Raw genomic sequence first — 27447 nt, forward strand, 5'->3', positions numbered from 1 at the left:
AGTATCGTACAACTTTTAAACAAGAGGTGCTATTGGTGGACAGGAGATGCTCCCAGAAAATGGGACCAGCCCAGATGACCAGATGATCAGAGAAACAGGTAGGAGAGTGTTGAGGTGTCTTCTAGTAGGAAAAGAGAGAAGAAGACCTGGTGGTGGGACCATAAAGTCTAGGAAACCATCAAAGGAAAGAAGCTAATGAGGAAGAGGTGGGGAGAAGACCAAAGAGAGGAAATAAGAATATTGAGATGCAACGTAGAGCCAAAGTGGAGGTGGCAAAGGCAAAACAAGAATAAAATGATAGCATGTGTGTCAGGTTGGACACTTAAGAAGAAGAGAAAGATCTCTACAGGTTGGCCAAACAGAGGGATCAAGATGGGAAGGACGTGCAGCAGGTTAGGGTGACTAAAGACAGAGATGGAAATGTGTTAATTGGTGCCAGCAGTGTGCTGGGTAGATGAAAGGTATACTTTTAGGAGTTGATGAATAAGGAAAATGAGAGAGAAGGTAGAGTAGAACATGCAAGCGTGGTGGACCAGGAAGTAGCAGTGATTAGCAAGGGTGAAGTTAGAATGACCACTAAGTACAATATAGAACAGGAAGGCAGTTGGTCTGGATGACATTCCTGTGGAGGTATGGAATCATCTCGGGCAGGTGGCTGTGGAGTTTTGATCTGGTTGTTTAACAGAAATCTAATGAGTGAGAAGACGCCTGAGGAATAGAAGAGTGTGATCGTGCCTGTTTCTAAGAACAAGGGTGATGTGCAAAAATGTGGGAACTATAGAGGAATAAAGTTGATGAGTCACACAATGAAGTTGTGGGAACGAGTAGTAGAGGGTAGACTCATGACAGTATTTGTGAGCAACAATATGGCTTCATGCCTAGGAGGAGCACCACAGATGCATTGAAGTGCAAGATAGAGTTCAAGTTAGATGTGGGACTGATCAGCGATCAGCTCTGATCCCATTCATATTTGCGGTGGTAATGGATAGGATTACAGATGAAGTTAAACTGGAATCCTCATGGACCATGATGTTCGAGGATGACATTGTGATCTGCAGTGAAAGCAGGGAGCAGGTGGAGGTACATTTAAAAAAATGGTGACATGCATTGGAGAGGAGAAGATGTAGATTAGCCAAAGGAAAACAGAATATGTGTACATAAATGAGAGGAATGAAGAAGGAAGATTGAAGCTACAGGGAGAAGAAATAGCGAAGGTGGAGGACTTTAAATACTTGAGGTCAACTGATCCAAGCAGTCTGGAATGAATGGAGGAAAGTGTCTGCTGTATCATGTCACTTATTGGAATTTAGCTTCATTGGCTTCTTCCTGTCTGATCACTACGTCCACACTTAACCTTTCCCAGCTGGCAGCAGCCATGAGATCGTTGTGGGTCAGATGTACTGAACAATGGTTATTTCGGTGGTCTCCTCCCCTCGTGAGACTTCAGCCTTCACAAGTGATAATTAACCCAAATCCATTCCTCTCCTTCCTCCTAACATTCCCACTGACATTTCATTCCGTGAACACTGAGTGCTCATGTTCTTCTCCCCAGCCTATATCCATGTACTGTATGTGTCCTCCTTCTCCATATACTCTCTCTTGCCCCTGAGGACCTGCCATCATCCTCATTCCTTCCCTACCTTCTCATCTCATATTTTATTAACGCTGCTGCATCACGAGTACAGGATTGGTATCTGACCGACTGCTAGACTGAATAAATAAATGGTTGATTGCCTTCCTGAGGTCTGCAGCCAGCTAACCACTGTTCCTTTGCTACAGCTGCAGACAACGTAGTACTCGCAGTAATCCCCAAACCCTGAAGGTTCCAAGTAAGGTTTGATTTTACTTAGTTGTTAGCACAAATCAATGAAATTGAAATCTTGAGGGACAGCACACGTTGAACCTGTCTGCTCTTTTCAGACATTGTTGCCAACTAAACCTGTGTTGATATTCAAACAGAGCTGGATGGAATTTAGATTTTTCATTGCATTTTTTAAAGAGGACAAATTAAAGATTACCACTGGATAACTCTTACAAGGAATTAAGATAATGCTGTGTGCACCTAACCTGCACGACACAGGCATACATTCAACCAGTTAATTCACCAGTCCGTCCATCTATCCATCCATCCATCCGTCCATCCATCCATCCATCCATCCATCCATCCATCCATCCATCCATCCATCCATCCATCCATCCTTCCATCCATCCATCCATCCATTCAATCCATTTCCCCTCCTCTTGCGGCTACATTTAACTGGTTAGGGCACAAGCCAGTGTCTTATTTTGACGGTCCCAAGCACAGACAAATACAGAGGGTTGCATCAGGAATGGCATCCGGTGTAAAACTTTTGGCCAATCAAACATGCGAATCAAATCTATAACTTCCATACCGGATTGGTCGAGGCCCAGGTTAACAACGACTGCCATCGGTGCTGTTCACCCACAGGGCGCCGGTGGAAATTGGACTACTGTTGGTCAAAGCAGGAGAGGAGAAAATTGTGTTTGTAGGAAGAGAGAAGAGGAACGCCAAGAGTAAAGGACTGAGAGTAGGGATGTTGAATGTTGGAACTATGACCGGAGACAGTTGATTGACATGATGCAGAGGAGGAAGGTAGACATACTGTGTGTCCAGGAGACCAGGTGGAAAGGTAGCCATGTTAGAAGTTTAGGAGCAGGGTTCAAGTTATTCTATCATGGTGTAGATAGGAAGAGAAATGGAGTAGGAGTTATCTTGAAGGAGGAGTTTGTTAGAAATGTCCTGGAGGTAAAAAGAGCGTCAGATAGAGTGATGAGTCTGAAGCTAGAAATCAAAGGTGTGATGTTCAATGTTGTTAGTGGGTACTCTCCACAGGTCGGATGTGAGCTGGAGGAAAAGGAGAAATTCTGGTTGGACTTTGTTGAAGTGATGCAGAGCATACCTAGAAGTGAGAGAGTTGTCAGTGATGCAGACTTCAATGGACATGTTGGTGCAGGAAACAGAGTTGATGAGGAGGTGATGGGCAAGTTTGGTATCAAGGAGAGGAATGCAGAAGGACAGATGGTGGTTGACTTTGCAAAAAGGATGGAAACGGCTATAGTGAATAAGAGGCAGGAACGTAGGGTGACCTATAAGAGTGGAAGTAGGAGCACACAGGTAGACTACATCTTGTGTAGACGGTGTAATCTGAAGAAGATCAGTGACTGCAAAGTAGTGGTCGCGTGTAGCCAAACAGCATTGGATGATGGAGTGTAGGATGACTCTGGTGGTGAGGAAGATGAAGACGACAAAGGCAGAGCAGAAGATGAAATGGTGGAAGCTGAAAAAGATGCAGTGTAAGGTGAAAATAGAAGTAGCAGAGGCCAAACAAGGGGCTTATGATGATTTGTATGCTAGGTTGGACAGTAAGGAGGGAGAGATTGATCTATACATGTTGGCAAGACAGAGAGACAGAGATGGGAAGACGTGCAGCAGGTTAGGGTGATTAAGGGTAGGGATGGAAGTGTATTGACAGGTACCAGTAGTGTGATGGGAAGATGGAAAGAGTACTTTGAAGTGTTGATAAACGAGGAAAATGAGAGAGAACAAAGAGGAAGAGTTGGCTGTTGTGGACCAGGAAGTAGCAAAAATTAGTCAGGATTAAGTAAGGAGGGCATTGAAGAGGATGAAGAGTGGAAAGGCAGTCGGTCCTGATGATATACCTGTAGAGATATTGAAGTGTCTAGGTGAGGTGACAGTAGAGTTTCTGACTGGGTTGTTCAACAGAATCTTACATAGTGAGAATATTTCTGTGGATTGGAGAAATGTGCTGGTGCCCATTTTTAAGAACAAGGGAGATGTGCACAGTTGTGGCAACTACAGAGGAATAAAGCTGATGAGCCATACAATGAAGTTATGGGACAGAGTAGTTGAAGCTAGACTAGAAGTGAGCATTTGTGAGCAGCAGTATGGTTTCATGCCAAAAAAGAGTACTACGCGACAGTTTGTTTGATGCGGACATGTGAGTGTGGACCTGCCGGAGAATGTGTGCGAAACAGTCTGAGCAGGACTGCGGTCCTGCCAGGAAACATTGAGAGCGCAGCTGCGACTGCTCTCCTGGGCGAGGGAGAGAGGTGCGGAACGGAGATGGACGGAGCGTCTCTATCACTCCATCACTGTCTTGCTTTTGGGTAGGTGCTCCTAAAGTCTTTGCTGGTGCAACTAACTTCTAAATTTGGGAGCATCAGTGCTACCAAGAAAAAAAGTTAATTTCAAGCCCTACAAGTGGAAGAGTGAGGTTACAGGGAAAAGAGATCAAGAAGGTGGAGGATTCTAAGTACTTAAGGTTAACAGTCCAGAGCAATGGAGAGTGTGGAAAGAGGTGAAGAAGCATGTACTGGCAGGATGGAAAGGGTGGAGAAAAGTGTCAGGTGTGATAGAAGAGTTTCAGCTAAAAGCGATGGTGTATGGTCTAGAGACAAAGACAGGAGACAGAGCTGGAGGTAGCAGAGATGAAGATGCTGAGGTTCTCTTTGGGAGTAACCAGGAAGGATAGGATCAGGAATGAGTACATCAGAGGGACAGCACATGTTAGAGGTTTTGGGAATAAAGTCAGAGAGGCCAGACAGAGATGGTTTGGACATGTCCTGAGGAGAAATAGTGCATATGTCGGTAGCAGGATGCTGAGGTTTAAACTGCCAGGCAGAAGGCCCAGAAGAAGACCAAAGAGAAGGTTTATGGATGTAGTGTTGGTGTGAGAGAAGAGGATGCAGAAGACAGAGTTAGATGGAGGCAACTGATTCGATGTGGCGATCCCTGAAGGGAGAAGAAGATGAATTCCCCTCCCAGCCAGCCCTACCACTCCCACCTCTTCTTTCATTGATTTATTCAGTCAACCGTTACCGTTCTCATCATACGCATAGTCAAAATCCACTGACTAGTTGTATAGGTCATTGTTGAATTTGAAGTGTTGAACGCGTAAGAGAAGAGTCTAATGGCTGAGTTCATCTTGACGATTCGGCCCCTGCTGCGTCTGTTAAACTCCCACTATACATCAATGCCATGTTGTCTCACATATTGCAGACTGCATGGACACTGAGTCTCCTTTATAGAAAGACCAGAGCCTTTTTGGCGTGGGCAGACCATCTGTTATTCTGTAGGTTTATCTACTATGGATCCAGCCAGCCTCATAAAAGGATAGGAAGGAAAAAGGAAGCACAGTTAATTGTATATATATGAACATAATGTAATTTATAAAAGAATATTACTCTACATTTTTAAGAAAATTATTTTTATAGTGTATTTTCAAGTAATGACTGCCTTGCTATAATTGGTCTGCAGTATAATTCCAAAAAGGTAATAGTTTTACCACTATATCTTTTACTAAAATTGTATGTCAGCTTCTGGTCATACAGCCCTTCAAACACTTTAAGACAATAATGTCTCGTCTGACCATCTTGTAAACTAAAGTGAGCCATGGCACTTACTTAAAGTCAATTCTTCTCTTGCGGACTAACGTTATCCTGCAGAAGCTACTGAAACGTGATACTCTTTATTAGCATTTGACATTGATGCATGATGGATAACATGTAGGGAGTGTTCAACATGAGCAGACAGTTGGTAGTTTTTAAAATACCAGTCGGGATGAGTTCCGCTGGAGTGAAACCATGGCAATCTTGGTGAGGAAACTGTGAAGATGTGAATCTTCATGGAGCTTCAAATCATGGAATATCTTTCATAAATGATGGACAAATAATAACCTCTCAAATGTGTTTCCGAACACAGATAAAAAAAAGAAGGACACATTTTTCTTTTTCAGGCGAAAGAATAGAAGCAAAACGTGGTGGTCTGTAAAACAACAGTGTCATTCAACACGTCTCAGAGAGGCGGCGGCCAGGCTTTGTGCATATTAATCAGCCTTGCAATTTTTCTCCTTCCCACCTACTCCTCTGTCCCATCTTCAGCACTCCTTTCTCCGCCTCACTCTTCTCATCTTCTAAGACTGTAATCACTGGGCTTACGCTTCACTGTCATTCTGCACTGCTGGAATGAATGTGTGCACTTGTGTTTAGTCAGTCTATTTGTGTGCCTGCATATTATGTACTGTATATGCGGTGCATGTGCAGAACATGAGTTCTTGAGTAGTGTAAGCCTGTGTAACGTGAATGTGGCTTTAGGTGAGCATGTGTACTTTCATGTTTATGCTCTCTTCTGTGTACTCCATTCCTGTGCGTAAGGGGAAGTCTGCCTTCCATTGTGTGTGTGTGTGGGGGGGTGGGGGGTGGGGGCTATGAGTGCTGCCTGCTTGGTAACCAGGTTGGCTAGCATCATTAAAGTGTTACATAACCACTCACACAGATAAATTAATATCGTACATGCAGTACATACGTATGTAGTCTGTGTATCTGTCAGTACCTCTGCGGTCCTGTATTCTGATAATACTAATAATATTTTGGGGCGGCAGTGGCTCAGTGGTAAAGCGGGCGGTAGAGCGGGTCGTCCTATGATTTAAGATCAGCGGTTCGATTCCCGCTCCCACCCCCCCAAAAAATACCCGGAGGTGAGCTGAAAGTGGGAGGTGTCAGCTCACCCCTGGAGCACTGCCAAGGCACCCTTGAGCAAGGTGCCGTCCCCTTTATTTCATTTGAGGCGCACCAAGAAGGAGCTGCCTGCCACTCTACCTCCCCTGCATGCCCACAGGCCCCCCTGTGTGTGTGTGTGTGATACAGGGGCCTGTACTCACAAATATATGTATGCATGCGTTTGAATCAGTAGCTAAAGTGTGCGTTCTTAATTTCCCTCCGGGGATCAAACCAGTATATAAAATAGTACTAGTATTGTTTTCTATATTTATATGATAAATGTTGTTTTTTTTTGCTTTTAAATAATTTGCTTTATTTGCTAAAAGGGAATTTTGCTGTGTGCATATTTGTATTTAAATAGTTTTTGATACATTGTCGTTATCCCGTCTTCAGCTGCATATCCGTCTTGCAGACTTGGCTACGATTGAGAAGTGGGGTATTCCCCAGATGAGATGTCAGCTCATTGCAGGGCCACATGAAAGACAAATAACTATTCAAGCTTACACTCACACCAACAGATTCTGGTGGGACCAATTCACCTTACATGTTGCATGTTTTTAGTGGGTGGAAGCTGGAGAACTTGGAGAGAACCCAGACAGATATGGGGAGATCAGACAAAGTCCCCACAGAAAGGAACTGAACCCAGAACCTTCTTGCTGTGAGGTGACATTGCTACCCACTGCACCATTGTGCTGTGCCTGATATGTTACAGAAAGGAGAAATTTACTAATTTAATTCATGAGAAAATAATAGTGCAAGTCTTTTGAGATTTTGTTTCTCTTTTGTAGCCTTTAATAGCATGCAGACCGTCACTGTCAGTGATGTACGGCTCAGTTTTTTCATGTGTGACTACACAGCTGGAATGATACCAAAAAGAAGACTTTTTCAACTGTTTAAAAATGTTCTTACAATGGTACTATTAAATACACTAATTTGACCTTTGAAATGCCCTTTGAACTATCTGTTGCCATGATTAGGCGCTATATAAATAAAACTTGATTGATTGATTGATTGATTGATTGATTGATTGATTGATTGATTGATTGATTGATTGATTGATTGATTGATTGATTGATGGACCTCAACGTTACACACATCTGTATTGTCAGCAACTCTTGTCATTCCACTGACAGCTTTCCATGTGTCAGATAAACCGAATCCAAGCTGTCAAACAGAAATCTAGACGTCCTGGGTGAGACAGAAAGCGGCAGGAGATGTACGTAGTTCTGCACCACACAGAGAGAAGTTATTGAAAAAAATTTTCAGAAAATGAGTGCAGGAAGAGGAAGTATAATGGACAGAGATGAGATGCAAACCTCAAAACACGAGGTCATGCAGACAGAAGAGAGACAGACAGGAACATGAGGAATAGCGAGAACACAGGAAAACATGAGGGGGAGAACCGATCCTGGTGGCTTTTTGTCAATTATAAAAGCTCTATGTTTTCCTTATAAATCTTCAGTTCTTTGTTGTAGTTATTTATTATCTCCTCATCCTCTCATTAGTTGTCAAGCTATCATAAAACTGGGTTTATTGTTTTAAGTGTTATCTGTTGATTTCTGAACCCACATTATCGGCCCAGTCACATTTCAGTGGATGGACCGATCTGCCTCTAACTTGATTGTTGTAAATCTACCGATCCATCAGTGATAATGCAGAGTACGCCAACGCATCGCTTTATCCTATCACTGCTGTGGGTCTGCATACCGCAATTCATTGTTCAGCGTGTCAAATTGATAAAGTAGACCGTCTTTGACACGACACTGATAAAACAGGTGATGTCACATTTACCATGATTGCTCTGAACCGGCTGTCAGGTCATCAAGAGATGTCAGTGGGATTTTAGCAGTAACGCCTCTTTCTTTATGTCCCTCCTCAGATCACCAGAAGCTGGAACGAGAGGCTCGTATATGTCGCCTGTTGAAACACCCCAATATCGGTAACGACAAGTCTCTCTCTCTCTCTGTTTTGTTTGTCTTTTTTTTTTTTTGTCCATCCTACTAGCAACACCTGTCTGACTAAATAGTGAAGTGTTTATCACGTTGAAACTCAGTCTTTTACTACTTCATCCATTGCTGTATAATACAGTGGTATGAAAAAGTTTGGACACCCCTGATAATTTTCCAGATTTTCCTTTATAAATCACTAGTGATTTGGGTCAACAATTTCAGTTAAATATATCATATAGCTGATGAACACAGTGGTGTTTAAGAAGCAACATCAAGTTTGTAGGATTTGCCAAAAGTGTGCAATAATTATTTCAACAAAAGTAGGCAGGTGCATAAATTTGGGCACCCCAACAAAAAATTACATCAGTATTTAGTAGAGCTTGTTTTTATAACATAAAAATAACAGCCTCTACATGCTCTGTATAGCTTCCAATGAGGGTCTGGATTTTGGTTGGTTATTTTTGACTATTGTTCTTCACAACACTTTTCCAGTTTGGTTAGTTTGATGGTTGCCAGCATGGTCAGCCCGCTTTACATCACACCAACGATTTTTGACAACATTCAGGTCGGGGAGTGAGATTGCTTTTCCAGAACATTGTACTTGTTCCTGCACCTCATTCCAAAATGAAGCTGGCTTGTCCAAATGTGGCTTAGCGTACCTCAAGCGACTCTTTTTGTGGCATGTGCGCAGACAAAGCTTCTTCCGCATCGCTCTTCCATAGAGCATCCCTTTGTGCGAAGTGTGTTGAATAGTTGAACGATGCACAGTGACACCGTCTGCAGCAAGATGATGTTTTAGGTCTTTGGAGCTGATCTGTGGGATGACTGACTGTTCTCACCATCCGTCGCCCCCGCTTACCTGACATTTTTCTTGGCCTGCCACTTTGGGCCCTAACTGGAACTATGCCTGTGTTCTTCCATCTCCTCACTACGTTCCTTACAGTGGAAACTGACAGCTGAAATCTTTGACATAGTCTTTTGTATCCTTCCCCTAAACCATGATGTTGGACAATCTTTCTTTTCAGGTCATTCGATGGTTGTTTTGAGGCTCCTCTGTTGGCACGCTTCATAGAAATTCAAAGAGGACAACAACTTTCAATTAGCCCCCTTAAATACCCTTTCCCGTGATTGGGTTCACCTTTGTATGTCAGTCAAAGGTCAATGAGCTTACGAAACAAAATTTGTGTTGCAATAATTAGTGCTAAAGTTATTCAAATTAATAAAACATCAAGGGTGCCCAAATTTATGCACCTGATTACCTTTGTTTAAATAATTATTGCACTTTCTGTAAATCCCATAAACCTCATTTGACTTCTCAAATATTACCCCGTGTGTCTGCTATATGATATATTTAACTGAAATTGTTGATCGAAACACCCAGTGATTTATAAAGGAAAATCTGGAAAATTATAAGGGATGCCCAAACGTTTTCTAGCCACTGTAAATCATATGTCCACCACTGTGTTCAGGTGAGATCAGTTCATATTAACCGAACATATTTATGCATTTAATTATGCTTACCACAAGAAAACTGTGTTACTGCTTATGTGAAGTGCTGTGGTGGGAGCAACACAGTTCTTTAATACGCTGGTGTAACATGGTGTCCAGCTATTGCTGTTGATTAAGTAGACCACTTTATTACTAGAAAACCCTCATGGACTGTAAATATCTGTGACTCAGTTGTTATGACTCTCTGAGGCTCGTACCCTACACACAGACTCTCCTTCTCCTAATCTCTGTCTTCTTTTTCATTTTCCTTCTTAAAATGCAACAGTGTCACCAAGCTGATAATCAAAGAAAAAAAAAAAGATTAATACCCTGAGAAAGCAGACTTTTATCCTTCCTCCTGTTTATGTTTCTCGTCCAGTTCGTCTTCATGACAGTATATCAGAGGAGGGCTTCCACTACCTCCTGTTTGACTTGTAAGTTATTCGTCTCTCCTTACCCACCCTCTGCATACATATGAAATTACAAAACAGTCTCTCCTATATTACCCCCCACCCCCAACCATCACCACCCACACCTCTACAGTAATCTATTGACAGTAACCATGGTAACGGTGTGGGGGGTAGGGTACCATTAGAAACAAGATATTAATTAGGAATCATTGCTATAAAGACAATATTACCCTCCCCATCAAACTGTGTATTAACGAAGTGTGTGTGTGTGTGTGTGTGTGTGTGTGTGTGTGTGTGTGTGTGTGTGTGTGTGTGTGTGTGTGTGTGTGTGTGTGTGTGTGTGTGTGTGTGTGCGCGTTTCCAGGGTGACTGGAGGTGAACTCTTTGAGGACATCGTAGCCAGAGAGTATTACAGCGAGGCCGATGCCAGGTACGAATGCAGCCGCTACTCCTCCTCGCCTCAAATGTTCTTCTTTTGTCTCCTGTTGTCTCTCGTTGTCTCCTGTTGTCTTCTACTGTCTGTTTTTAGTTTTGTTTTTGTTTTTTTCTGTGCACTTTCACACATTTCTTCTTGCTTTCCTGGTTTTCCTTTACTTGCTTCACCTATTCTTATTTTGTTTTCTCATCCTTGCGTCACCTCTCTGCATGTTTTCTTGTTCATAATGTCTTTACTGTTTTATCTTTCTTACCATTTTCCTTTCATCCTTTGGCATTTGTGTTGGTATAGAACTGTTTCTTTTATTTCTGTTTCTACTGTATTTCTCAACTTTCACTTTCACTTCCTCTTTAATCCTTTGGCTTCACATTTACATTGATGCTACAGTCCTTCATCTGCTAGAAAAGCAATTTCTGCATCCAGTCCAACATTTGAACATGGATTGTCAGGCCATTTTAGTTGTTTCTACTCAGATTTCACTTTTCAGACAAGGAAAATGGGGGCCAATGTTTACTAAGTCTGTTTTGGACTCCAAAGTGGTAAAGTCTTTTTTAAATTTTCTTTTAGTCACCTTCTTTAATTTCCTTTGTTCTTCCTCCTTCACCACCACCCATTTGTTTTATATCTCACTCCCACCACTTGTGTTGACTCATCAACTCACAAACTGTTCACTTTAACTAGTGGCAGAGGAGGAAGTAGAGTAGGGGTGGGGAGTGCTTGGAGAGATACTTAATAATGACAGTTGTGATGTGGGAGTTAAATCCATTCAACAATGAGTTAAAAGAGGAAAGTCCAAAGAGTTAAAAGAGAAACATAATTTAAAAGACACACTTACAAATTCTGGCTTTTAAAAATATAAAACACAGGCTTGTTGTTCTATTTTATCACCTTGCCTGGACAGGCCAGAAGGTCAACTACATACTTACCTGAAGTGGTTTTACAAGCTGAAAATACTTGATATGAAATGTTTTCCCACCAGTGCCCAATCTGTCCTGAACATGCAGCTCTGCAGATATAAAAATGTGACTTAAGTCACTCTTTTCATAAGATTCACAAAAATTATGAGTTGAAATCTTTTTTTTTTTTTACAACTTGACTGTTCAGGTTATATTCACATTCTCAGGGTGAACTTCACTTGTCTTTGACAAACCTTCTTGAAGCCTGAATAAAGATCCATTGGCAACACACAAGCAATGGCAAAATATCTGTAGCTCTGTGTCATTTAGCGCTGGTTGCTTGTGGGTTTATCATTGACGGAAGACATAATCTGTTTTGTAGTATGTGGTTTATTTCTTATTTCTGCATTTTAATTCCACTTCTCCGCACACAAACCACCTCTGTATTCTCCCTGCAAACGCTTGTTTACCTTGCCCACCTCATTCTGCATGTCTTTCAATCATTGTTTTTCAGTATGATTTGTGAAGGCACTCAAATAGCTCATCTCACATTCAAAATAAATTGAAAACAGCCGACGAGTAGTTATTCATGTAGCTTATTAGTATGGTTAAAAGAGGAGAGGTCTCAACACAATCAGCACAAACAATAAACTCCAGAGGGATCATGTCTCTGTATATCTGCAGAGCACATGTGATTTTCAGTGGATGAGGTAGGTAAGACTGATCATCCACCAGTGACACAAGATACAGAAGAAGTAGAGAGAGAGTGCAGAAAGACGGTTGTACAGCTCCAAAAATAGAAGATTAATATGTGATGGGCTCCAACAAATAGAGTCATGTAGGTGGGTTGGCTGCCAAACGCCCTCTTTGTGCTATCATGCTAATAGCAACCTGTTTACCCCCTAGTGATTGCTTTTTTCTCACCCACTTTATAATCCTTGCAAAGCTCATCCTTAGCTTTTGCACACACATAAAGGTAGACACACTTTCCCCTCCCCTCGCCTCTAAATGTCAGTCATCAGTCCCCCCCACCTCCAACCATGCTCCCATAGGGGCCATTAAGTAGTGGGACTTTAATTAGCTTTGATAATTAGTCTCTCTCACACACACACACACACACACACACACACACACACACACACACACACACACACACACACACACACACACACACACACACACACACACACACACACACACACACACACACACACACACACACACACACACACACACACACACAAACACATCCACACAGACTCAGAGCAGCGCTGCATCACACCTTATTGCCCCCTGTCATTATCTATCAGTTTCTCTTCAATTCTGTGTGATTTGCTGGAAGCCTTTGTGAGTAGAACCTTGGAGTAAATGGCTCTTTAAATCGAATCAAAGAATTTCTTCCTCATTGGCGAGCCAGCCCACTCAAAAACTAATTTCCGGAGATGCAACAGTGTAGATTTATTGAGTCAGGTCTGTGTCTCTGCATGCATAGATGACGCTATGGATAATTCATGCTTGAGTTGACAAGATCGATTGTACAACCTCAAGAAGCACAACCTCAAACTCTTTTAACAAATATGACCTCATTATGCACAATCATGTTACAAGTAAATAAGGCGCCCTCTCTTTTCATAAATACATATAGCTCTTTTTAATTTTCATCCCAGTATCTTACTACCTCCCTGCAGAGAACATTGGGACATTTTTGCTCCAAATGCTGAGCAAGCCACTTTTTTTTTTCACAAGTGGAAGGCAGGCTGCAGTGTTTGGCTCTTTACCTCACTACGAGTTTATTAACAGAAAAGCCCTTTGGAATGACCTGATGGTTTTTGGAATGAGATTCTAGAGACACACTAATGAATAAGCAAAGTGGTACGAGGATGCTCCCCTCCCTCTAAATGCCTCACACAGTGGATCACTGATGGGGCAAGCATTATCTCCATACAAGCAGGCAGGTTTCACTTTCATTTTACATAAAAAAGCATAAGTCAGCTCAAACAGCGTCAGGAGAAGTGTGAATAACGGAAGAGAATGCTAATTGCAGTGAAGAAAGGACACATGATTGTGCTGTTCTCTGGATGTTTAAGTTCAACCCTCACCTCATCACTGCAGCAAGGTGCAAACATTAAGTCTATTTGAAGTAAGGATTATATAGAATACCTTACCCAGAGCCAACGTAAAATGACAGTGTTAAGAGTTGCGATGCTTAAAATAAATAATCTGTCTGGTCACATGTCAAGATTTAAGATCATGAAGTGACTGCAATCAGCAGAACACCATATTTTTGTGTTTTAATTTATGTGCAGGCGTGTGTGTGTGTGTGTGCACGTGCGTGTGTGTGTGTATGCACGTGCGTGTGCGAGTGAGAACAGGGATACACATAATCTCATTCTCTCAGTGCTCCCACTCACTAGACACTGTGTGGGTGTGCATCCTGCTGGCTGACTGTCTTTGCTCTATTGCTGCTATTAGTCACATATTCTGCACATTTCACTTTGTCAGTTCACAAAACACACGCACACGCACACACACACACACACACACACACACACACACACACACACACACACACACACACACACACACACACACACACACACACACACACACACAAACACACACACACACATTTGAGGTGATAGGTATATGTATCACTTCCAGTGCAATCAAAGTGGTGTGTTTTTAGTAGTCCACCAGTCGTCCACATTTAGTGTCATCCTATATATAAGCATTCTATTTATTCTATTATTATCTCCCTCTTCACAATCTGTCACCCGTTTTACTTTTGCACCTCTCCTCTCCTCTCCTCTCCTCTCCTCTCCTCGGTGCTGTTGTGATGTTTGACTATTGTGGCTTCTCTTGTTGTCTCTCATTTTGTATTTTAAAAAGACAAACCAAACCCTTTTTGTCTCCTCCACCTGTCTTCACCAACCTATCACTTTTCCAACTTCTGCATCGATCCTTCCTCACCCCTACTTCTCCCTTCTATTGCACCTAGTATTGGTCCTCCTCCTCTTTTTCCTACTTGGCCTCCTCCAATCTAACCTGCCATTTTCTCATCTTTAAATTCATCTCACATTAACTCTTTTTCTCCTTCACCCTTCTCCACCTACATCCACATGATCTATCCATTCCTATGCCTCCTTTCACCCCACACCATCCCTCCTCTCTCTGTTTTGTCTTCACAGTCACTGTATCCATCAGATTCTAGAAAGTGTCCATCATATTCACCAACATGACATAGTGCACAGGGACCTGAAGGTTAGTATATGTGGAGGAGTGTCTGTACCCCCCTCCGCAAAACCTTTGCCTGCTTCCTTTCTTTCCTCTTTCTCCCTGTCTATTCGTATCTTTTCTGTCAGTTTGTGCTCTAATGTCCGCCTGTCTGACTCACTAAATGGTCTTGTTATGCTCTTATCTTTCCTTAGTTTTTTTAATGCTACATTTTGTTTGTAATTGGAGGACCCTGGTCTGCTTCAACTGATCTGACCCCACCCCCACCCCCACACCCTCCATCTATCCTGTTACCCATTCTCTTATCAATCATTTTACACGTTACTGCATAACCAAAGATCCTTTTTCATTGGCTGACAATCTGATCAATCAATCAATGAGCCTTGCACACACACATCTGCCCACAGTGAACACACATCCTTTCTTCAACTGTAATAAAAAACCTGCTGTTTATACACACCCACATGACCATCGTTTTCTCCCACCAGGCTAGTTAACAGCTCAGCTATTGTGGTCTTCATACATTTTTTCCTCCCTCCCACTTGTTCTCCCTCACTTTGAGTCATTTATTTTATTGCATTGATTCACATATTTTCACGACAGTCTCATTCAATACCAACCTGTCTTTATAGAGGTGGATGGAGTTCCCACTCATTTAAAACAGTTTGATTTTTTAAAATGTTTTGTTTATTTTTAAATTAGAATTGTTGATCTGAGTCCAGCAGCATCTTAGTGAACCTTTGAGACAGTTTCACAGAACATTCTCATCTTGTCAATACTGCTCAAATAATAGAACTCTAGTTCTTCTCAGTGATCTTACACCAGAGTTGCCCACTATTTAATTTTGAACATACTAATTTACCTGACATTGACCAATTTTTCTTTCATTTTAGTCAATGGTAGGCTTGACATTGATGGAACACAAATTGTGTAGTCCTAATAGAATTCCATAGTTGTGGATTCTTACATTATATCCTTTGATTATTATTTTGGGGGAAAAATGTACAGTATTTTCCGCACTATGAGGTGCACCTAGAAGCCTTTAATTTTCTCAAAAACTGACAGTGTGCCATATATATGAAAAGGTTTTAAAATAGGCCATTCATTGAAAGTGCGCTTTGTAATCCAGTGTGCCTCATAGTGCGGAAAATACTGTAAACACTGAAATATTCTGATTTATAGAAGCGTCAGTCACTTTCTCTTTATCTGGCAGCACATTTCACTCTACTCCAAACTCAGAAGTTTAACCTAGAATTAAATTTTGTATAGAGTAGAAAGTGAGATTAACTTTAATATTTCTGCAGTTTCATAACTGAGACCTTCCTCTATTTTCAAAATGTTTTAAGACATCTTCAAAATATCAAACAAACAAACAAACTTATTTTTCTAATAATTACTGTGTAAATTTACGTTTTTGATGATATAATCTTTAAGGTAAGACTTAAGGTGAGATATCTTGCCCTAATTAACTTATTACTGTAAGCATCCTGAAAAGTAACAGCTATTTGTTATATTTGTATTTGAAACAGTTTTAATCCCCCACCACAAATGAAGTGAGGAGGGGTGTATAGGAATTGATTCCATTCAGCCCATCCATTGTTAGGGATGAGCATCTATTTGAGTTTAATGACTCTGATTCCATTTCCAATTCTGTTTATCTGTTTAACTTCTGAAGATTCCTGTTTACTTTTTAACTTTTTATTTCATCCCGCAAAGCGGTGATGTCATGTAATTGTCAGCGTTTGTGTGTTCGACTGTCCATCCGTCCGTCTAACAAATATCTTCGCAACCGTTACAGATAGAATGATGAAAGAAAAAGCACATTCCTCGGGTGGCTAAGGGGATGAAAATGAGATGATGACCTTGACCTTGAAAAACGAGGTCAAGGCCAAATTTTCACTTTAATACCTAACTTAATACCTAACTTCCTAAATTTCCCAGTTTGGGATAAAGTCAGTCAGTCAGTCAGTTAGTCAGTCAGTCAGTCAGTGAGTCAGTGAGTCAGTCAGTCAGTCAGTCAGTCAGTCAGTCAGTCAGTCAGTCAGTCAGTCAGTCAGTCAGTCAGTCAGTCAGTCAGTCAGTCAGTCAGTCAGTCAGTCAGTCAGTCAGTCAGTCAGTCAGTCAGTCAGTCAGTCAGTCAGTCAGTCAGTCAGTCAGTCTGTCTGTCTGTCTGTCTGTCTGTCTGTCTGTCTGTCTGTCTGTCAGTCAGACACATTAATACCACTTTAATACCTTTTTAGGTACACATCTCGGAAACCTGATGAGATATACCATAATCACAAAACAAAAAGCACATTTTCAGGAAGCCTGAGGCACAAAAATGTGATGATGTCGCGGCATCATCACAGACTGATTTGTTTCTTATTTTATTTCGTTTACAGAAGAAAAAAAGTGAATAAACTGAATTAAGACAAGGCAGCACAGGGATGCAGTGGATAGCGCTGGTGCGTCACGTCTAGAAAGTTCCAGATTCTATCCCACCTGGAGTCTTTCTGTGTGGAGTTTCTGCGTGGGTTCTCTCCGGGTTCTCTGGCTTCCTCCCACCTCCAAAAATATGCTATTGAGGTGTTCTGGTCACCCCAAATTGTCTCTAGATGTAGACGTATGAGCATGAATGTGCATGTCTATGTGTGCATTCCTGCAATGAACTGGCGACTAGCACAAGGAGCACCCTGTCTCTCTCCCGTAATCAGCTGTGATACGCTTCAGCAGAACCTGTGACCTGCAAAGCTGGTAAACAGATGTGCTTTGTGGAGCGCCCAAATGAGCAACTTGTAAGGGGGGCAGTGCCTTGCGCAAGGGCGACTAGGCAGTGCTCTGGAGGTGAGCTGAAACCTCCCACTGTCAGCTCACACTCTGGGGGTTTTAAGACGGGAGCGAGAATCGAACCCCCGATCTTAGAACATTGGAAGACCCGCTCTACCGCCCGCTCTACCACTGAGCCACTGCCACCCCATATACGTTTACATCACACGTCTATGCAATTTTTCCGTAAGTCATATTTTATTCTACAGTGTTCCTCACACATTTTTGACTTTTAGCTTTCTGGTTTTTGGTTCCGGGTTGGTAACTGGAACAATGATAGCTGTTGACATTAGAGGCTGGCCAGACTGGCAGTGAGCTTGATCCCAGACATATCTTGTAAATATTATTATACTCATAATAATCTGCTCATTCCCAGACCTCTTTCATCAATGCCTGCGGGACATCACCATGACCAACTTTTTTCACACTGTCTTTAATTACTCGAGGGCTGATGGCTAAGGCACAAAAGAGATATCTAGAATACATCTGTCCTCAGTTGAACAGTTAAATGGCTTTCTTAGAAAAAATAAAAATAAAGTAATATTATTGTAAGACAAAGAATATCATTGTATACACTGAAAATATCGAGAATAGACTGACCCAAAGGAATCTTCTGTTGTAGAGCACCTTCCAGGCTAATCAAGTCAAACTGTAGCTGTAGTCTGTCTGAAACACTTCACTACTGAAGGTCATTCATACCAGTTTCTGTGCTTTTGGATGTTTGATAGACTTTAATTTTATTTTATATTTTCATCACCTTCAATGTAGAAATATCACGATGTAAGGCCAAGCAAGCATAAAGAAAGGCCCTACATTTGTGTCCCATTAGTTAGCTTAACTAGTCTATGTAGCTATCTAGTTTGGAGGTTATTTACATAAACTTGAACGCACCATGTGCGTTTCCCAAGGTGTGTGCTTACTTTGGGTCAGCTGAAGTCTGGCAACAGAAGTGCCCTTTCAACTCCTTCATACCTTCTGATTCCCTTCCACTCCTCCATACCTTCCCACATTTCCTCCCATTGCCCCCCCCCCCACCACCACACTGGCCTTTGCATGGGATTGTAGCTCTGCTCAGACTAACATGCGCTCCCCTGGTGTTTGCATGCAGTCATTGCATCCAGCAGATCCTGGAGGCGGTGCTTCACTGCCATCAAATGGGTGTGGTGCACCGGGACCTAAAGGTGAGTGATGGGGATCCCCTGCTGTCCCTTGAGAGTATGCTTGTATATATGTGTAAGAGGATTTGTGGGGGTGTTATTTGTGTAATTTGTGTTTTCTGCCAAATAAACTGTCTGTATTGTCTGGATATGATGACACTTGTATAACCAGAGAAAAACGATGTTTTTGTATCAGTCTTCCCCAGATTTATATAAATAGAGAGTGTTAATTTCTTTATACCCCAATACTATGCAGTTAAAGGGCTACTCTGACTGTGGCCGAAGCTCTTTTCCCCACTCAGTTAGAACAGTCTCCACAGCTTTGAGACTGTCAAATACCGCCTCCAATCTTTTCCCATCTCGATCCTACCATGTGCAGGTTCCAGCTCTGTGCTGTCATCTTCTTTTCCTGTTGTGAAACACCACTTCCCCCTGTCTGTCAAGATGTTGTGCTTGCACTGCTGGTCATGATGTGCCATGCTGCAGCTCCGTAACCTTTTCTGAACTGGATCTTTTCATTGCAGTTATCCAATATGACAGAGTGTGTTATTCAATCTGACCTCTAGTCAGAGAAAGATGTCAGCTATTGATTGCAAGACACCCTGTGTGGTTTCAGTTGTTTTTATAGATCTTTTAAGGATCCTCCATGCTTCAAACATGACAGCTCATTTTTTTAATAAACTGTCATCAATTTACTTGTGAGGTGTTTGTATAATATATACTGTCAATAGTTTTTGTTGGACTAGGAATGTATGCATTTTTAATTATAATCTACAAAAAGCAGTAGTCTTTGTTAATAAGATTGCTAACTATGAACTGACTTTATAAATTTGTTCAGTATGTTTAAATTTAACTTACGTAATCAATCACAGGAATGTTTTCTGAAATCAAACAGCACATCAGATATGAGGATTTTTGTCTAAATCAAAAACTAACCAGCTCTGAGTCAAATTATTTGAGGGTCCTCTTTCAGTTGAAACTTGTACTAACTTGTGTTTTTGTATTTGCATGTTTATAAGTTTCATCTTGTTCTGCATGGTGCACTTTGTAGCAAACGCAAATGTCACTGCCAGCATTCCAGTAAAGGCATGTTGTGTTCATCAGAACTGTTGTGGGTATTTCTTTATTTAGCCGGCACGCCTATCTGGTTTCACACCCAAGCATTGGAGAGAGAGCATTTCATGCAGTAGGTCATAATGTGATGAATGAGGACAGCATTGGTGACAAGCCCCTCAGACCGGGTTGAGGCAAATGAGATGACAGCACAGCACACATTTATATTTGTGCCAAACGACCTAACATCCAAATTATTATATTATTCCATATTTATTCAAGCAGCAAATGGTTTATAGTTTCAGCGTCCCCAAAAAGTCATCCTGCGCTACAATGTAAGGTATTTTCTCCTTGAAAAAGTGATGGAAAATTTGAAAATACCATCAATAGAAATAGTAAATAATAATTATATTCTAGAATACTTACACTAGAAGTGGTTGGACATTAGGAATGACTTGTTCCCCATCGTATCTGTAGAGAGCCAGCACATTGTGGCCTCATTTATAACTCAAGTAACGTCTTGGGCTTTAGGACTATTGGTTGGGGAAAAAAAGCAATTTCAAGGCTGATTAGACACTTTAAAAACTAGATTGTAATGAAGCAACTAATTGGCAGATCAGTAAAGGCTGAAAGCGGTTGTTAGTTGCAGTCTTGCTGTAGTTTAGCTGCAGTTTCTGCTGGTAAAAATCACACCAACTTTTTGACCTGATTGCTCATGCTCCTCCTCTACTCTTCCTCACTCCTCATGAATTCATCTCAGCATGGGAAAGGATTACATCTCACATGAACAAAATTGATTTTTGAGAAATCTAAACTTATAGCCTTGAATATTTTTGTCTGTGGTCACTAGAGTTCAGTCCTGTTTCTCGTTCTATACCGCTGCAGTCACTCTAAGTTTCCTCTTAACTGAAGTGTACCTCAACCGCTTTCTCTGAAGGAATTAGTCAACAAACCAAAATGGACCCAGATCCTCTAGACAGTAATAAAAGGGACGAGAGAATGATGAGATTTTTCTATTTGAAACACCCACTCATGAAATGCTTTCAAGTACAGCATTTTCTATCCCTCCTATATTCCATCCCTCACGCTCGGATTCAGCCAAGCCAGCACATGTAGTTGTTTGTTTGTACATGTGTGCAGAAGAGCGTCAGGAAACAGCGCTTATATCCAAAATGATTTCAATATGTCCTGTTATGTCTGAACATGTGGCCTTGTTGTGTTTATGCACCTTTTTTGATGAAACCACATGCTTTTCTAGAATTTCCACCCACATCATTTTCAGGGATTATCTCACTGCTGCAGTGTTGGCAGGTTCTAACTCCCTCATTCACAAAAGAGAAAAGCCTTACCAAGTAGTCAAGCTAGGAGAATGTGATGACATGCTGTAGGATTACTAGTTTGCTAACTCACAGACTCCCTCTCTGTTGCTCATTTCCTTCAGGACCTCAAAGGCTGTAAAAGAATGCTTTTAAGTATCTGAACTTTAAATACACCATATTTCTGCGTCTCTAACCAAATTAGCTAAGAAGCGAGAACAGAGGGTGAAAAATCATGCTTCTGCAATGTAGTGACAGGAATGGACCCTATATTTAATGTGCTGGTTCTCTGCGTTTTAAAATTGTGCTTGTAGTGGTAAATTTTAGGACCACTACAAGAAGAAAAGGAAGGCCAGCATTAATCTCTGAAAGACAAGAGAAAGAGTCTTACTTTTATTTATTATCTAAACAGAGACTTTGTGAAATGCACATCAGTCTAAGTGAAAGACTTTTAAAGGTCCACATCGGTCATTTTGTATTTGAGGATTTCTGGTGACAAAGTTGTATCACTTGGAACCAAAACATGATAGGGTCACTACAAAGCTGCCCTTTGTGTTCCGGAGAACAATCATCAATAATCTAAAGAGACCTTTACTAAACAGAGGAGTCATTTTTGTCTTTCAGTTCAACTTTAGAGAACAAGAATCAAAGTACAGAGGAAGGGATAGAGTACTGAAGCTTTTGTATGCAGTATCATAATGGATATGGATTATCTTGTTCGCGTAGTTGACATTCAAAGCCATGAAAAGCCATTGGCATCAATGAGAAATAAAGTCACTGTGTGTCTGTGTGTTAATATTGTGTATTGTTTCCCATCACAGTGCTTCATTCAAGGGCCCCTATTTCCTTTACAGAGATAATAATTAAGTGAGATGGAGAGAGATGTGGAAAAGCAAAGCAAGAGGGAGCAGTGGGCCAGTGGGGAGAGCAGCCCATTATTAGAACCCTCCTCTGACAGAGAGTAATGAGGCTGACTGAATTATCTGGGCCAGAGAGATGGAGCCTACAGACTACAGCGCTGCTGCATGGACACACAAGGCTCCAATCACAAGGAGCACATCTCTTTGGTGTGCTTGTAGAGCGAGATCGCGTGCAAAACTAAAAGTACAAAAATAAAACAACACAATTAAAATTGCACAATTGTTATTTGATAACTTCTTATATGTAATATGGATTGTGTAATATGTGTGTAATGTGACGGAGAAATTAATTTCCCTGATGAAACCTCCCTGATGGAACCTCCTGAAGGGATGAATAAAGTCCTACTCTACTCTAATCTCATTACATTATGAAATACGGGGACTGACCACCTCAAGCAGTATAATCAAGTCACTTGAATGCCATTAGTCCCAAATTCAATCTCCTATGTGCAGTAAGGCTAGAGAGGAGAGCACATGCCAGGCATCCGATTCCATGAAAAACTGGTTTTGCTAGCAATGCATTTCTGTGTTTCCTTTGTTGAAATGTGTGTGTGGGGGGGTGAGGGGGGCATGGGGTGGCTTTACAGTGTTAATAAGTATGTACTCTAACAAAGTGTGTATGTAACTGCATATATCCAGCTTATGCACAGCAGGTCATCGTATGTGTCAGTAACCTGATTTCTGTCCCCCTCCCCATTTTAGCCTGAGAACCTTCTCCTAGCAAGCAAATGCAAGAATGCAGCAGTGAAGCTGGCTGACTTTGGCCTAGCCATTGAGGTGCAGGGGGATCAGCAGGCCTGGTTTGGTAAGTGTAGTGGATACAGGGATTAATACCTCTATATTTTTGTGTAAAGTTGTTAAGGGCTTCATGATGACCAGATTAAAATTCATATATATAGTCCAGGTTCAGGATTGCAGATTGCAGAGATGAAAAGTTTTTTTTGGTAAATGATTACTTGAGACAAGTGACGAATAAAGGACAGTGAACAACTGAGGTTCAGCTGTCAATAAAGAGTAACTTAGCTAGAAAAGATGACATGCCCCTAAAATATTTTTTTCTCTTTCTGTTCTTCCTCTTGTGGTCATAGGAGGGAAAATTTTTTTTTTTTAAATTCATAACTAGGACACTTAATGTATATTGCACAGACCAGGATGCTGATGTCCTTACTTACATCACTTTGTTAGTATTGACAGATTCTTGTTATTACAAAGGTTTTTCTGAGGATTTCTAAGCAGTGAGGATAAAAAGTACCATTGGGGGGGAACCTATTGGCGTTAGCCACACTTTCACGTCTCACCTGAATTATACGAGACACATCTGTGCCTGTCTGTGTCAGTGTGGCTTTTCTAAAGGAAGGATTGGATCCTTTTGAATGAGCTGACCTTAAAGCCACTAATCTGTCTTCAGATCTCAGCACACTGTGAATCAATCAGTTTGATCTCACAGCGGATTATCCTGATTTCTATACAAGCTCATCGTAGGAGAGCAGATGCATCATCGATTAACTTGAGCATGTCAATCAATAGTGTGCATTTGTGTGTGTGTATGCGTGCCTGTGTGTGCGTGTGTGTGTGTTTTGACTGTAGGATTTGCAGGCACACCAGGATACCTGTCCCCTGAGGTACTGAGGAAGGAGGCATATGGCAAACCTGTGGACATCTGGGCCTGTGGTGAGCTCAATAGAGAGGCACACATATGGCTTTTCCTTGATGATTTTACACACAAAAAAACCCAACGCATTTCCTAACAAGTTGCAAATGTTCGGTGTGAGTTTGTGTGTGTCCACATGTGTGTTTGTGTATGTCTCAGGGGTGATCCTCTACATCCTGCTGGTGGGTTACCCTCCTTTCTGGGATGAGGACCAGCACAAGCTGTACCAGCAGATCAAGGCTGGGGCTTACGATGTGAGTGTCTCCTCCACTCATTCTCTTTCATTTCTGCCCTCCTCTCACTACCCTTGTTCCTTTTTGGCAGTGCTTATGTAATACAGTCACCTCATTCATATTTCAGGGGGGCGAGTCAGGGAACTTCACCTTAGATCACACTAAAGTTCATGCCAAATAGAAAGGGAGACTCAGGGAGAGTCTCAGGCAGAGATTCTCATAAGACAGTTATGCCTAAACACAGAAGGACATCCTAGGTTTAGAATTTCTTACACATTGCTAGAGACTGTGCTGGACTGACCTTCACATATTGTTGAATAACAACATGTTGAAATCACACAAACTCTTGGGTTTATATCTGGCCTGAGAAAAGAAGTACAAATAAATTAATACCTTTGACACATCTTGTTAAATCCTATTTGCAAGAGATGAAGACATTTAATGTGCATGTCAGTTATTTCCTGCAGGTCCCCTCAGCAATTGGCGCTGAAATCAGTCTATATATAAATATGAGGGACTTCAAGTGTGTTTGCATTGTTATTGCATAACGTGGGTTTAGAATTAAATAAAATTAACAAATTACACAAAGCAAACATCTTTTTCATCAGGAGTTTGCACAAGAAACACATCAAAGTGTGTTCTGTTTTTGCTATTTGTAATACAGTAATTTATATATATATATATATATATATAAAGTCAGTGTCCACTGCTTTTGAAAAAAAAAATTGAAGTATCTTTTCATAGGTCACATGTGTTTCACATGTTCAGTATAAGATTAAATCATATATATATGCAAGAATGAAAGAGGTGACATCTGCATCCTGGAATGGAAACAGAGTTACGCTGCGACAGACCTGAACTGAAGTGAAGTGTCTTAAATAGACAGACCAGGGTGCTATGTTAGTTGCAGGTGGAACTAATGATCATCTAATTGACTGGGGGAAGAACTAAACACGGATTGGTTAACGAACAAACGAAACAATCAGGGGAAACAAACCAGGTGCAGAGAATCATGAATGTAGTGGTAACAGAAAACCAGAAAAGTACATGAACTGAAAACCAATAAACAAAAGACAAAGTCTGTAACAAATGAATATGACAAAAACAGAACACGGCAGAAGCAGATCATCACAAAATGATTTGTTGTTTTAGAGAAAACAGCTAAACACCTGTTAGATTACAAGTAATCCAATGACAAGGGTATGTGGGTGTTTAAATTAAGTGAAAGTAAAGAACTTAGAGTGTATCATAAATTGCCTTGAAAATTATGTGCTAATACAATGGTTAATACATGATTGTACGAGGAACAACAAACTTTCACAAACAACATAGTATTTTGCTTACACAAAAAGAACAAAAGATAAAAATCAAACTGAAAACCTGATTAGATGTCAAATATATTTATATTTGTAATCAGGCATATACAGTACTTATATCCAAGCAACGTAGAAGTCAGAGACAGTCAAGCTATGATGTCATTGAGACCTATGTCCATCCTCAAGTATCTGTTCAAGTGCAGAGCTGTGGTGCAGTGAGAGGGATAGGATCAAGAAAGGATGAAGAGAGGTATGCAAACAGGAGGGAATGATAGAGAGAAGAGGAGAGGATAAAGATAATTACTGCTGAGAGAGAAGGTGCGCTAGGAAGAGCTGGGTCTTCAAGAGCTTTTTGAGGATAGAGAGAGACGGAATAGTCTGGATTGCCGTGCCTGTACAACCAGCTTTTCCAGACGATCCAGGAATGCAGCAGACGAGGGATAACATGCTTTTTTATAGGATTGTTGAAGGAAGAGGGAGCAAGTCCAGCTAGTTCCCTGTAGGTCAGCTTAAGTGACTTAAGGCAGGCAGCCACAGGTAGCTTGTGGAGCTCGGTGAGCAGTGGGGTGATGTGGCCCGGTTTTCGCTGGTTGAAGACCAGATGTGTTGCTGCATTTTGGATAATCTGAATTAGTTTCACCACACGCATGGGCACACTTGTTAGAAGAACATTGTATGTGTCCGAGAAACTTAGGGTTCCTCCAGGGGAAAAGACGGGTACAGATGGGTATCATCTGCATAGCAATGATATGAAAAACTATGCGAGTGGATGATAGGCCCCAGCAAGATTGTATGCATAGCAAAGAGCAGCAACCCCAGCACCGATCCTTGGGGGCCCCTGATGGAGAACTAGCGCGAAGCTGGAAGCTGACCTTGCCATGCCATCTTGAATGAATGCCTAGATAAGTAAGACTCAAACCAAAAAATTGCTTTGTCAGTGATGCCCATGCCAGAGAGAATGTAGAAAAGGAAGTAGTGTTTGACTGTATCAAGTGTGGCTGATAAATCAAGTAAAATGAGAACTGAAGACTGATCAGCTGACCAGGCCATTTTAAGTACTTCTGTCACAGACAACAGGGCCTTTCCATGGAGTGACCACTCTTGAAGCTGGACTGGTTTGGGTAATGGACGTAGATCTCTTTTGAAACCTCTCTTGCAATGGTTTTGCACAGGAGCGGGAGATGCTAGATCGACAGTAGTTTCCAACTTGAATGGGATTGATTGAAGGTTTTTTGAGTAGAGGTTTAAATGTGGATGGAAAGGTGCCTTTGGAGTGAACATTGATCATATGAGTGACATCACTAAAGTGATGGTGGAATCCATTTTCTGTAGGAGGCTTGCTGGGATGACAGTCTAGTGGATATGTAGAAAGAGTAGCTTGCCCTCTGTGACAAGGGTAAATGTGATAAGGACAGACTATGAACCAGGTGGAGGCTGAGTGCATGGAGTGGGATGGCTGCATGTTAGACTCATGGGATTCTCAGAGAATTGGTGGCTACTAGCTGTAACTTTCTCCATAAAGAATGAGGCAAAAATGATTACTGTGACGTTGGTAGCAGGAGGAAGAGTATGGTTGGGCAGACTTTTTGAAGATGAAGAGTTTGTATTTTTGGCCCTTTTGATTTTGTCACCGGAAAACTACTTCATTGCAGCATTGATTTTGGAAGAGAAGGAGGCCAATATAGACTGGCAGCTCTCAAGGTCTTCAGGTGGACCGGATTTGCACTATTTTCACTCTGTTGCTCTTTTTGGACGGTATCATCCAGCGACAGGCTGGACAGACCAAGCAGGTTTACCGAATAGAGGACACAAACTAGGATGATCTCAGACCAGGGAGGAGAAGTATGTGGGAGATAGTTTGCAGAGATTGTATGGAAGAAGTGGTTTGACATGTAGAAGGTAACTGTGAGGATGTCTTTGGAGCCACTCAGAGCAAAAATGTGATCAAGCTCTTTGCCAGTTCGATGAGTCCGGGATTGGGGGTCCATGATAGGTCGAATTATCAAATAAAGGATAACAAGTCCCTGATGGAGGGTAAATAAC

At 41.5% G+C, this 27447-nt stretch overlaps 1 protein-coding gene across 30 annotated transcripts in view; it reads left to right on the plus strand.

Moving 5' to 3' along the window:
- camk2b1 (calcium/calmodulin-dependent protein kinase (CaM kinase) II beta 1) overlaps nucleotides 1-27447 on the plus strand; it is a 71913-nt gene that overhangs the window by 11274 nt on the left and 33192 nt on the right. For 29 of the 30 annotated variants that reach the window (XM_068310716.1, XM_068310726.1, XM_068310733.1 and 26 more), the window contains exons 3-9: nucleotides 8420-8479; nucleotides 10357-10411; nucleotides 10752-10817; nucleotides 14908-14980; nucleotides 22907-23009; nucleotides 23792-23875; nucleotides 24015-24109. In XM_068310716.1, coding sequence (XP_068166817.1) covers nucleotides 8420-8479; nucleotides 10357-10411; nucleotides 10752-10817; nucleotides 14908-14980; nucleotides 22907-23009; nucleotides 23792-23875; nucleotides 24015-24109 — 536 coding nt within the window. Of the gene's footprint in view, nucleotides 1-8419; nucleotides 8480-10356; nucleotides 10412-10751; nucleotides 10818-14907; nucleotides 14981-18866; nucleotides 18940-22906; nucleotides 23010-23791; nucleotides 23876-24014; nucleotides 24110-27447 lie in introns of all 30 variants that reach the window. The other variant, XM_068310717.1, reaches the window with a different exon arrangement.

This window comes from Antennarius striatus, chromosome 3 (assembly GCF_040054535.1).
Source record: "Antennarius striatus isolate MH-2024 chromosome 3, ASM4005453v1, whole genome shotgun sequence".
In the NCBI taxonomy this organism is placed as follows: domain Eukaryota; kingdom Metazoa; phylum Chordata; class Actinopteri; order Lophiiformes; family Antennariidae; genus Antennarius; species Antennarius striatus.